The 12,447-nt window shown below is 35.0% G+C and overlaps 2 protein-coding genes across 2 annotated transcripts; both read left to right on the top strand.

Moving 5' to 3' along the window:
* The first annotated feature begins 1,593 nt into the window (after positions 1 to 1,593).
* Positions 1,594 to 3,211, top strand: LOC127093767 (DNA polymerase delta small subunit). The gene is made up of 8 exons (XM_051032670.1): positions 1,594 to 1,644; positions 1,720 to 1,849; positions 1,989 to 2,095; positions 2,413 to 2,539; positions 2,650 to 2,663; positions 2,744 to 2,847; positions 2,983 to 3,073; positions 3,158 to 3,211. The coding sequence occupies exons 1-8, from the start codon at positions 1,606 to 1,608 to the stop codon at positions 3,209 to 3,211; spliced, it is 666 nt and encodes a 221-aa protein (XP_050888627.1). The 5' UTR covers positions 1,594 to 1,605.
* A 280-nt stretch (positions 3,212 to 3,491) lies between these two features.
* LOC127093766 (uncharacterized) lies at positions 3,492 to 4,530 on the top strand. The gene is made up of 6 exons (XM_051032669.1): positions 3,492 to 3,521; positions 3,606 to 3,682; positions 3,766 to 3,862; positions 3,976 to 4,054; positions 4,150 to 4,225; positions 4,319 to 4,530. The coding sequence occupies exons 1-6, from the start codon at positions 3,492 to 3,494 to the stop codon at positions 4,527 to 4,529; spliced, it is 570 nt and encodes a 189-aa protein (XP_050888626.1). The 3' UTR covers position 4,530.
* Positions 4,531 to 12,447: the final 7,917 nt, after the last annotated feature.

The raw sequence follows: 12,447 nt of genomic DNA, 5'->3' as shown, positions 1-12,447 counted from the left end.
GCAGAACTTCTAGTTCAGTAAGGTTTTCTACACTCAAAATCTGGAGAGCATATTTATTGGGTGAGAATATGGAACAGAGAAATGGTCTAGAGGGGGTGAATAAACTCTAATTAAAAAATTGATGGATTTTCCAAAAAAAGAATATCATGGGTTTTTCAAAACGCGCAGAAGGCTTAAAGCAAAAAAAAATCTTATGTTTTTATTGGAATTCGACCATGTTGACAAATACATAATTCACAAATATCACAGATTGATCAAGCATTGATTAGTTGAGTAATTTTAGATTACATGAGATGTGTATTGTACAATAATTCAATTATGATTGGATTCTAACATCACTAGTTTTCCAGATTTTAATCAGCGTTAAAGCTCAATTAGGTATCAATTCTAACAAAACCAAACCTCACGTAATAAATCACTATCAACAAAAATAAATAATAAACTACTATGAGAATTGATAACTAAGTATGCAATATCCTATGAAAATTAAATTGAGAGAGAGAGAGAGAGAGAGAGAGAGAGAATTACAGAGGAGCAATCGTTGTTAAGTAGTGTATGGTTGTATATGCTTACTTACAATCACGATCTAGTGTCTGTAATAGAAAACTGGAATGTCTGCTACCTATCACCACAGTTGTCATACATAACTGTTTTGAAAAGTTTAAAGGCCTTTGGTTCGATTCCCATCAACGTCATTTTTGGGATTTAAATTATTTTGGATAGCGCTTAATATATAACCATGTGGGATTTAGCAACTGTGATGAAATCACTTGCTTTTTTATATATGTATTTCTGCTTTTATACATTTTTCCATTTTGCAACCTATATTTTTGTGAATCGTATCACACTAGAAACAGCAACACACATTTGTGAATCGTATCATACCGAAAACTATATTACATCAAATCCAGAAATTGTATATCACATCAAAACCAAAATAGTACAAAACAACCTAAAATTTACACATCATTACAGAAAATAATTATATCTTGGTGTTTTAGTTTCATGTCTCTTGGTGTCTTGTATATTGGTGTCTTTACTTTAAACACCTATAATTTCAAATAATCATATTTGTTAGTATATAAACTTAGAAAATATAACTTATAATAAAATAAAGAATAATATACTTTTTAATTTTCACTACGCCAAAAATGACTTTTAACAGCGCATCTTAGACAGCGCTTTTAAAAGAAAGCGCTGTCTAAGGTTAAAATTAAAATAAAACGCGGAAAATGTTCCAAAAAAATAATGAAAGAGCTGTCTAAGGGGGGGTCTTAGACAGCGCTTTCTAAAAGCGCTTTTAAATATAGACCTTAGTCAGCGCTTTTGATAAAGCGCTGTCTAAAGTCTTTAAATTAAAAAAAAAATTAAAACCAAAAGCGCTGTCTAAGGGGGGGTTTAGAAAGCGCTTTTGAAAAGCGCTGTCTAAGGCATACCTTAGAAAGCGCTTTCCACAAAAGCGCTGTCTAAGGTCTAATTAAAATAAAATTTCAGACTCCATTTCAATTTTCGTTCTCTGTTCTTTTGTTTTCCCTCCTGCGAACGTTGAAACCCTATCAGCGAAAACCATAACAGCGAACACGAATACACTTTTCCCGCCAAGCCATGACAATGGAGAGAGTGCAATGCTCCTATGAATCTCTGGTTCAGTGCTTCCCCTCTCTCTCATCGTCTTTGTGTTGTGAACTGTGAAAATACGCTAATTCGATTTTGGTGCAGGATGAAACGTTCGAAATTGGGAAAGAGATGTATCGTGGACAGCAATACAGTCAAATTTACTTCGCTCGTCTTCGCTTGATGAGAACTCTCTTGTATTCCCTTGTTTCCCAATGGAAACCTAATTCTCCTGGTTCGTACTTTTTATTTTCTATATTTTTATCAACTTAGGGTTTTGCTTTAAATCAATACTGACTTTTAAATTTGATAACTTTTTATGTTTGATTACTTGAAATTTTGTTAATTGATTGAGTTTCTGGTGATTCGGACAGTGTGCACGGTGTTGGGACTGGAAGAGGGCAAGGAGTGTGTTGTTGTTGGGACACTGTTTAAAAACATGAAATTGAAACCTTGCATACTTGATGAGTATTCTAAAGAGGTACTGTGGTTCCGGGTTTCTATTTTTTTTTTGTTGGAGGGGTGTGGTTGTTGTTTTTATGTAAATTTTGTTTTTTAGGGTTGTTGAGTAGCAACGACTATAATGTTGTGGGAGTTGAACAAATCACTGCTGTTCTGTGATAAGCTGTTTGGTACTAAATGTTTCCAAATATTAGTTACATTGGGCGCTATATCAGTTTTCGTAGTGAGTAATTGAACAAATTGCTATTTTCTGCGATTGGCAATAGTGGGTTTTGTAAGTAAAAAATAGGACAATGGTATGGCACAGTGCTGAGTTTCTTTGCTAATGATGTGCAGAGATCGGTTGTCCCGCTTGTCAAGCCGCATAACTTTGTGGACAAAGATGATTATCTTGTTTTGGAAGATGAAAGTGGAAGAGTTAAGCTTGGTGGGAATATTATTGTACCATCTGTCTATGTAACAGGTTTGTTTCATTAACTACTTAGTTGAACAACTTGGATTTCATGGTAGGATGACAGTTTGAAGACATTGGTACAAACTGCAGATTTCATTGGCCAAAAATTGATCCACAAGATATGCATAATCGAGTGAGTTTATTGTTCAAATCTTCTTTTCTAACACATTTGGTGGGTAAACTAGTTCTTTTTTGTTTACGTGTTCTCTGTAGATGAGGGAGCTCTACGATTGGAACGATGTTGCCAAAAGGACTGAAATTGTGTATGACCGTGCTTTGAAGTGTTCCAATCAAAATCTATTAGAGCGTCTCTCACGGTACACTCTAAACATCATAGGTTCAATTTGGACACAATGACAACATGTAGTAGAGAGTTGTTGATAGGCCAGTAAAACAAGTAGTAGGTGAATGAGGTGCTATTTTTACCATTGCTGATTTTCTCTTTTCTTTAGATATCTCGTATGTGGAGTGTGGGCAGGGAAGCTGTTTTGCTTGGTTATGATTGTTGGTTATCTGTTTTGGCAGCTATTGGAAATATGGCAGGTAAGCATTGGTGTTGGATGTGTATGACATTTTCATTATGATTACATTTTGGTAACTGCATTATTTGTGTATTTCTCTTATTAGCCTGCAGATGATATTGGCAACCATGAAGACGAGATATTGGAAAATGCACAATGATATCAATGACGTGTTTTGGTGTACCACGAAGTTATGCTTTGCTCATTAATCTGAAATGCAGGAGAATACTGACGGTGTTTTAGTCTACCACGAAGTTATGTTTTGCTCACTAATCTGAAATGCAGAAGAATACTGACCTTGAAAAAAGATAATTATTAGTCCTTTGCATTGTTGGTCGCGGAACTTGCGTGTGTCTGAAATTGGAAGCTGGAAGCACTCTTATTCACTTGCGAGTCTGAAATTGGAAGCCGGAAGCACTCTTATCGCGATATAGAGTACCATGGTAAGCTATATTAGTGTTAATGTCAATGTTTTTTTAGCATTGGTTTTTTGAGCGTGGTCATACAAAATTATTTAGTTTGTAAATTAAGGTTCTGAATATTTTGTACAATAGCATCTAGATGTTGGGTGTGAACAATGTGGTAGACCAAGTACCACCAAATGTTCACGATGCAAATCTGTCAGATACTGGTTAGTTAGTTACTGTTTCTTACTTATTATTACTAATGTTTTCATTATTACATATATCTGTTAAACTTTCATTAACATTTCAGCTCTACAAAGTGTTTGATTACCAACTGGAGATGGCATAAATATAATTGCATTGCAGGAGATGTCAATTCAGCTCAACCAGAAACACCTACTGGAAATGTAACTTTACTCCTTCATGCCAACATCAATATTTCATTTCCATTCTCAAACTATAATAAAAACTACAGTGCGTCGCTACTGAATTTGAATATATTTTAACTCTTTCTTTGTAGGTTGAATTGCTCAAGAATTCAAATGAAGAGAAAGAGAATATTCATTCACCTAGGCCACTCTATTTGGAGCTTCATCCTGGTTCCTTCATCTTTCTTTTAATACTTGTCCTTAATTCAAAATATTTTCTAAAATTTCTTAATTGTGTTGTATTATTTACAACTCCAATCTCTCAGTTACTACTACTAAGGAACCACAAGTGCATAAAACTCAATGGGAGAAACACCTTGAAGATGAACTAGTAAAGTCTAGGTATTTTTTTTAATTTGTTCTGTATGTTTAGTATGTCTTGTTGCTTGTATAAAAACATAAAACTTAGTATTTGCTTTCGGTTGTTAATGTTAGGAAAGAGAATTCCGAACTTCGGTCAGAGCGTGACGAGTGGAAGAAGCGAGCGAGTTTCGCTAGAGAAAGATTTCGAAGTTTCAAGGAAGAATCTGAAAAACAAGTAGTTTATCACATAATAACTTGCGCTTCAGCAATTGAATCAATTGAGAACTTCATGACAGCATTTACTTGTTTGTTTCTTCTTATAGTTGTCTGTGTTGAGAAATGAAAATGAGTCAATTACAAATGCTGAGAAGAAAGCTTGCATTGTGATACAAGGTTTACAAGAGAGACTAAACCACTTGCAGGTTTTGGATGAGACTAAGTATTCTATTGTTGAAAATTCTATAGTTCTGTTGTATGAATTCTTGTTGGTTAATTCAATTACCACATAGATTGCAGCACAGGATTACATTGCAGAGAAGAAAAAGTTTGAAAAACATATACAAATGGTAGAGGTATGTTATAGTTACTTTTTTTTTCCTTCCGGATTTCTTGTATTAGGTTCTTATATTTGACTTAATTCATCCTTGCAAGAGTGAATGTACTAAGCTGAAGAAAGAACTACAAGAACAGCATAAAGATATTCAGTATCTTACACTAGAATCTAACCGGAGTCACGAGACGGCACGAATCGCCACAAGAGAAGTTGAAGCAGTAAAACAAGAGCTTATAGAAGAGCGCAAAAATGTTGAACGAATTAAAGAGAATTTTATTAGAGATATTACATTCTCCGATATGTCGTGAGCAGATCACAAGTCATATTAAGTTGTTTTCTGGCTGACTCCCTGTTTTTAAGTGCTTTTGTGGTCACCAAATATAGGTTGTACATAGATTCTCATAGTAATTGGACCAGCATTGGGAGGTTATTTGGCTCAGGTACTTGATGCTTCATAGCTATTTTAATTGAAGACACTTTTATTCGTTTCGCTAATACTGTGTGAAATTTACATTGCAGCCAGCAGTGAAATACCCTCATCTATTTCCAAAAGACTCATTTTGGGATAAGTAAGTGGATTTTACTTGATTTTTAGTATCATAAAGTTCTAACAATTCAGCTTTTCCTTCGATCCTTATTGTTGATGTGATTATTTTAATTGTCAAAACATAAACCATGCAGGTTTCCATATTTCTTGCCTTCCTTGTCAGTATCAGCTTTTGCATTTGTGGTAGCAATTGCATGCATCTGGCTTCCGGTATGAGTAAGCAACTTCATAGTTTGTTAAACATGTATAAGCATTTGATCACAAAATTCCTGCATCACTGTAGGAAACACTTCACAACCACCCTCTAAGCAATGAGTCTATTGATGATGCTGAAGCTTTAGAAACTGGAAACATAAGTAATGACGACGACAAAATAATCCAAAAAGATGAAAACCTCTTCCTGAACTGGCCATTAATGTCATCTATTATTGTGTACAGCATTTTCTCACTTTCTAATCCCCCCCTTAGACAGCGCTTTTTACAAAAGCGCTGTCTAAGGTATACCTAAAAAAATTAAAATAGGGGGGCTTAGACAGCGCTTTTTGAAAAGCGCTGTCTAAGCCCCCCCCTTTAGATAGCGCTTTTGCCAAAAGCGCTGTCTAAGGTATACCTAAAAAAATTAAAATAGGAGGGTCTTAGAAAGCGCTTTTGGCCAAAGCGCTGTCTAAGGGGGGGGGGGGGCTTAGACAGCGCTTTTAAGATTTAAACAAGCGCTGTCTAAACCTTTAGCAGCGGAGGCTTAGACAGCGCTTTAAAGCGCTGTCTAAGGCTAAAAAAAGCGCTGTCTAAGGTCTTGTTTGGCGTAGTGTTTCCCATGTACCTTATTTATGATCATTACAAATAGCATGCACGTCATTTCTATCAACTTCATCATATGATGTAGGAACTTGTGTTGTGTAAGAAGGAGAGAAAGGAATATCAAAACTTTCATCACTATGAGGAATATATTTTCCTTGGATAATGATTGACCATCTCCCCGATATGTCTGAAGGGTCAGTCACATAGAAAATTTGTTTTGCTTGAGAAGTCATGATGAATGGTTCAGTCATATAAGTTTCCTTGTCAAAGTCAACCCGGGTGAATCATAAGTCATTAGTTTGTACATCATTATTATTGGAAACCCACTTATATTTAAATAAAGGCACTTTGAAAATAACATAATCAATCTCCCAAATCTCTTCAATGACACCATAAAACGCTCTAGATGTCAATATAAGATTCTTATCTTTCGAACTAGAGAAATACATGGATTTGACCTCAACCATAACCCCACTACCTTGCATTGTACTACGATCCTCTTTTGATTTTGTATAAAAGGAAAAAAGACCAATGTTGTATACAGTCCAAGTTATCACATTAAATTTTGGCATGTACGATAACCATTTAATTGTCTCGGATGTACTATCATCATTATATATTTCTTCATTAAACCAATTTATGAATTTCTTGTTATGCTCTGTCTACAACAACTTGTCACTCATTCGGGGATTTTTTTTCTTCATAAGTGTTTTGTGAGTAGCTATGTAAGGTTGAACTTCATCAAGATTATCCAATATATAGAAATATTCTTGAAGAACTACATTTTGAGTCATTGACTTAACATTTAAACCTTGAGTACCTCTACCCTCATAGCTGTCAACATGACGAGACTTTGGAATTTCTTTAGACTCTACTTCCGATAAATAGTTTGTACAAAACTCAACAGCTTCTTCTGTGATGTACCTTTCAACAATCGAAACTTTCGATCAGTGATGATTCTTCGTATAACCCTTAAATATCTTCATGTATCTCTCTATTGGATGCATCCAACTTAAATAAACTAGACCACGAAATCTGATTTATCTGACTAGATGAACAAGTAAGTGAATCATAATGTTAAAAAATGATGGAGGAAAATACATCTCCGATTGACACAAGATTATGGAAGTCTCATCTTCTAATTCATCTAATTTTTTGAAATCAAAAAATTTATTACATATAGCATTGAAGAATAAGCACAAACAGGTTGTAGTTACTCTCACATTTTTTGGTAAGATGCCACGGATAGCCACTAGTAGAGGTTGTTACATGAAAACATGACAATCATGAGATTTTAAACCAATTAACTTGAGATATTTCATTGATACAAGTTTTTTTATGTTTAATGAGTAACCTTGGGAAACTTTTATACCATGCAAACACTTTCAAAAAAAATTATTTTCCTTTTTAGATAGAGTGTGACATGTCGGAGACAGATAAGTTATTTTTTCCTAATTCTACTAGAGCCAACTGTTTTCGTATACCCATCGCCTCCATATCAAGACGGGAATTCTTACTATCTTTAGTCTTTTCTGGAATGCTTAGGAGTGTTCCAATCAAAGTATCACACATGTGTATACATCAAGACAATATCTTACATCGAGACTTGACCAATATGAAAGATCAAAGAACATAGACCTCTTTTTCCATATATTTTTCTCAACTGCCCCTTTTTCTTTTTTCTCTCTTTCCAAATACAACATTAATGTGTTTCTGTCATTGATAAACTTCATCCTCGATTAAAGGTTCAGGAGCCATATCAAACTACTACTCTACATTAAAAGCCTTCTGTAATCTACGATAAGAATGACCAGGTTTTAGAAATGTATGATGTCCAAGGTAAACTGTATTTTTTCCAAACTCAAGTTGGTGATAACAGGTGTTAGATTCGCATATAGGACACATTTTATGTCCTTTAACACTATATCCAGTCAAATTACCATATGCAGGAAAGTCGTTGATTGTGCAGAATAACATTGCACGCATCTTAAACTTTTCACTAGAATATGCATCATCAACTTCAACTCCTTCCTCCCACAAAATTTTTAAATCTTCAATTAATGTACTTAGATAAATATCTACATCGTTTCCAGGTTGTTGTGGTCCATAAATCATCATACTTAACAACATATACTTGCACTTCATGCACAACCAAGGAGATAGGTTGTAAATTGTGAGAAGAACATGCCATGAAGAATGGTTAGTACTCAGATTACCAAAGTGGTTCATTCCATCGGTGACAAGCCCAAGCATAAGGTTTCTTGGCTCAATGCCAAAATCTAGAAACAATGAATCAATTTTCTTCCATTACAAAGAATCAGCTACATGGCGAATGTTTCTATCATATTTTCTTTCATCTGCATGTCATCTAATATTATTTGCATCATTTGCATTAGTAAAAAGTCTCTTGAATCTTGAAATTATTGGCAAGTACCATAACATTTTAGCATGAGGAGGCTTTCTACTAACATTGGCAATGTCATCATCATTGTTGTCCTTCAACTTATAATGCGACACACCATATTACGGACATTGATCCAAATTTTCATACTTTTTCCTGTATAATATGCAATCATTAGGGCATACATGTATTTTGATATACTTCAAACCCATTGGACACAATATATTATTGGCATCATAACAACAATCCAGTAAATTATTATCTTCTGGTAGCATTTGTTTCAGCAAATCAAGTAATTTCGTGAAACTTTTATCCGACCATCCATTTGTTGCCTTCAGATTAAACAGTTTTAACACCGTAGACAATCGTGTAAGACTTGTGCACCCCTTATATAAAGGGGTGTCATTATCACTATATAAAGTATCCTAAATATGGACTTTCCTAAAATAAGATTCTGCAATATCACGGAACATATCTTCTAGTCGATCATCCATATCTTCATCTTCATCAGCTTCGTGAATTTATGACGTCGTGTTTCTCTTTTTATCCATTTCACTGTACCACATCCATATAGTATAATTTTGACATATACCATCACAACATAGGTGATAGAATATTTCTTATTTTGTACCTCTATTGATATTCCCACAAATAACACAAGGACAATAAAATACACCATCATTCTCAGGAAGACTTTGTTCAGCATATTCAAGGAATTCAATAACTTTTTGCTCATATACTATACCTAATCTATCATCTTCCTTCCAAATATGATCCATAATAAATTCTAAAATTTATATCAAAATAATAATATGAATGGCACACCAAAACCTAAACCTAAAGCATACTCATAACAATAGTATAACATTAAACCTAAAGCATAAGCATATCCATCACAATAATATATTAACAAAAAAAACACAATGAAATATGAACCAGGAACAATATGAACATAAGGTTTCAAAAATACAATGAAAGCAATGAAAATCAGCCATGAAAAGTAACGATAAAATTAACAAAAAAAGAATAAAAGCAATGAACATCAATCATGAAAAGTAACGTATCATACTTCGAAGATGGTGAATACAAAATGAAGATGGTGAAGATTTTAGTACCAAATGAATAAAGAGAGTGAACACAAAATTAAGATGGTGAACACAAAATGAAGATGGTGAAGATTTTCCTTCCAAGTGAATGAAGATGGTGAAGATGAATAGTTCACTATCGTCGTTGTCAGGTTCTCTTAGGGCATGTTATGAAAGAAATAAAGAATATGTTTTTTTAAGTGACAGGAAAGCCTTTCACCATGGTTAATATGAATAAGTGTAGTGAAATACATAACATGTTACCACGGGGGATAAATAGAATCGTAGTTAAATATTTTTTAATTTTTGTTTAACTTATGAATTTAAGGGACACACACTTTTTTAATAGGAAAATGAAAAAATGTTGTTGTTGGGATTTGAAGCTTGTAACACTTAATTTATCACCACGGTTGTTTCACATAACCGTAATGAAATGTCGTCTAATAAAATAAAATAAAAAATCATGCGCTTCCGATTTGAGATATTACAACGGTGGACTGAATGACCGTAGTAATATAATGTAACCAAAGGTATATTTTGCAATAGTGCTTGATTCTCTCTTCTTGAATCTTCCAGCTTCACTAATCTGATATAACTGGAGAGAAGCACCTCCTTTTTTTCACTGGAATTTGTCAATACCAACCACAACAACCATAATCTTGCAAGCTTCCTGAAAATGTTAACAAACTCTTCAAGAATGGTTAGTTTCGAGACACGTCTCCCTCAACAATTAAAGATATCCATAATCAAGATTTGAATCTAAATAAGAGGCCTAAGATGAAAGAAATTTTGTTTGCAAGAGATTTTGAGTTTTCAAAATGGAGGTTGTTGATTCTCACAAAATCACTTTGAATATGTTATCAGTTATGTGAGATGTGTTGAAAATGAAATGAAAAAATGAATTTATATGTGCTTGAGATTAAGCACAAAAATAGATGGAAAAAGTTAGGTAGATTTGAGTCCAAAACATTTCATCGTTTGAGTCAAATGAGTAAGTAGAGTGAAACAAGATCTCATAAAGAAAAGTTACCCATTTTCTTATGATTCGAGTCAGTTGTAAGTTTGATTCGAGTCATGAAATCTCATGATTCGAGTCATGTATAAACCTTGATTCGAATCAAATTGGGCTGAGCCAAAAATGGAAAACATAGAAATCATTATGATTCGGGTCATGTAGAAGTTGTAATTCGAATCAAACTGGACAATTGCTAATATGAGGTGTGTGATTCGAGTCATAGTGTTGCATGATTTGAATCATGTGTAAATTATGATTCAAATCACATACGCCAAAAAATCTTGTTCTTCTCTGTTTGATTTGGCTCTAGTCATGGATTGTGAGTGACTTGAGTCACACACAATAAATCTTAATTTTCAAGTTTTTCAAAATAGTTTGAGATTTCACTTCCCATATAAATTAAACCAATATCACATATGGTTCTTGTTCCATTAACTCAAGCAACTTAAAACATCATGATCAAACTAAAATACAACCAATTGAACTGTGCATTCTAAAAATGAATCGATTCAAAACTCAATTCAAAGATGTGCAATTGATGAGAAAACTCAATAAACTAACATAAACGAAAGCTTAGTTGGTTTCCCCGCCCCCGATGAATCCTCTTGTTATGGTGTTAAGCGTGTGGCACGCATCTTTACCATATTCGCTCTGAGGCACTTATTTGTCCTTGTTAGGCCTAGGGGCTTCCAATATCGTCTTGCCTCCGCGAATTAGAATTGTCTTATGAATGGGAGTAGTCGTCCTTCACATATTACTTGAGGTGTCCCTCGTATATTAGTCTCTTGATTTCCTTTTTGAACTGGTAGCAGTCTTCAGTATGGTGTCCCTTTACTCTATGGAACTTGCACCACCTTCCCGATTCATAACACACCACTTACGCATTAGGAGTGGGTGGTATAGGGATATTGTGTAGGTGGAGAACTCCACGTTAGGTCTTCTCATGGTGGTTATTCAGGGGCGTAAAGTTCTTTGTCACCTTGTCTACTATTTTGAACACAATTTTATCCTTTATGGGCGAGATATAATTGCTCTTCTTCTGGTGATGCTAGCCTTTAGAGTTAGGAACACGCTCCTTGACATCGTGCACCTTCTTTTTAGTGTTTCTCTCTTCACCCTTTATCTAGAACTCTAGTCGGGTGACCACTTCTACCAACGAAAGCGCTGACTTCTAGGTGGGGGATTCATTAAAGTGCATTGCCTTGAGTCCATTTTGGAACGCGCCCATAAATATTTCTCGATTCGGTGGGACAATCCTGATGGTTGCCTCTTTAAAGAGAACGAGGTAGTCTCTTAATGACTTTGATTTACCTTGGAGCGTGTTAAACAGGCTTGTAGTGGACATCTTCCTGTGGTGGCTGACGGTAAACCGGTGTACTAGCTTCTTTACCAGCTCCTGATAGTTATTGATTGAGGCACGGGGTAAACCCATATACCATCAAATGGTGATGTCCCTAAAAGTTCCAGATAAACGCTTGCATTCCAAGGAGTCGAAGGCTCTTATGATGGTCATATGTGTAGGGATGGAGGTGGCGTGCTTGTATGGGTCGCTTCACCTATCAAGCTTGGCTAAGGAGGGAGGTTTGAAGCCCTCAGGTAAAGGTACCCCTATATATCGTATGAGAGTGGCTAGGGATCCAACAGTTCCATATCCTATGGGGGATTAGACTCATGTTGGCGTTGTATGATGTTATGGACATCATCCTACGGTGTCAAGTTATGGCTGTGTAATTTGTCCATGGCGGCATGCATCTTTGTCAGGGGCGTCGACATCACCGTTACTGCTGGTATCTTTTGGCGTAGGGGATGAAGCTCTCCTGTTAACCATATCTTAAAATGGATAGATGTAGGAGTCAAGGGTA

Source organism: Lathyrus oleraceus, chromosome 6 (assembly GCF_024323335.1).
Source record: "Lathyrus oleraceus cultivar Zhongwan6 chromosome 6, CAAS_Psat_ZW6_1.0, whole genome shotgun sequence".
NCBI classification, from domain to species: domain Eukaryota; kingdom Viridiplantae; phylum Streptophyta; class Magnoliopsida; order Fabales; family Fabaceae; genus Lathyrus; species Lathyrus oleraceus.
This window is presented reverse-complemented; position numbering and strand designations above follow the sequence as displayed.

Excerpts from the sequence above, each read along its gene's own strand:
- LOC127093766 (XM_051032669.1), top strand. The coding sequence starts at position 3,492 with ATGGTAAGCTATATTAGTGTTAATGTCAAT. Across the intron at positions 3,522-3,605 it reads ATATTAGTGTTAATGTCAAT|CATCTAGATGTTGGGTGTGA; the intron begins GTTTTTTTAGCA and ends TTTGTACAATAG. Across the intron at positions 3,863-3,975 it reads CAGAAACACCTACTGGAAAT|GTTGAATTGCTCAAGAATTC; the intron begins GTAACTTTACTC and ends CTTTCTTTGTAG.
- LOC127093767 (XM_051032670.1), top strand. The coding sequence starts at position 1,606 with ATGACAATGGAGAGAGTGCAATGCTCCTATGAATCTCTG. Across the intron at positions 1,850-1,988 it reads ATGGAAACCTAATTCTCCTG|TGTGCACGGTGTTGGGACTG; the intron begins GTTCGTACTTTT and ends TGATTCGGACAG. Across the intron at positions 2,848-2,982 it reads CTATTAGAGCGTCTCTCACG|ATATCTCGTATGTGGAGTGT; the intron begins GTACACTCTAAA and ends TCTTTTCTTTAG.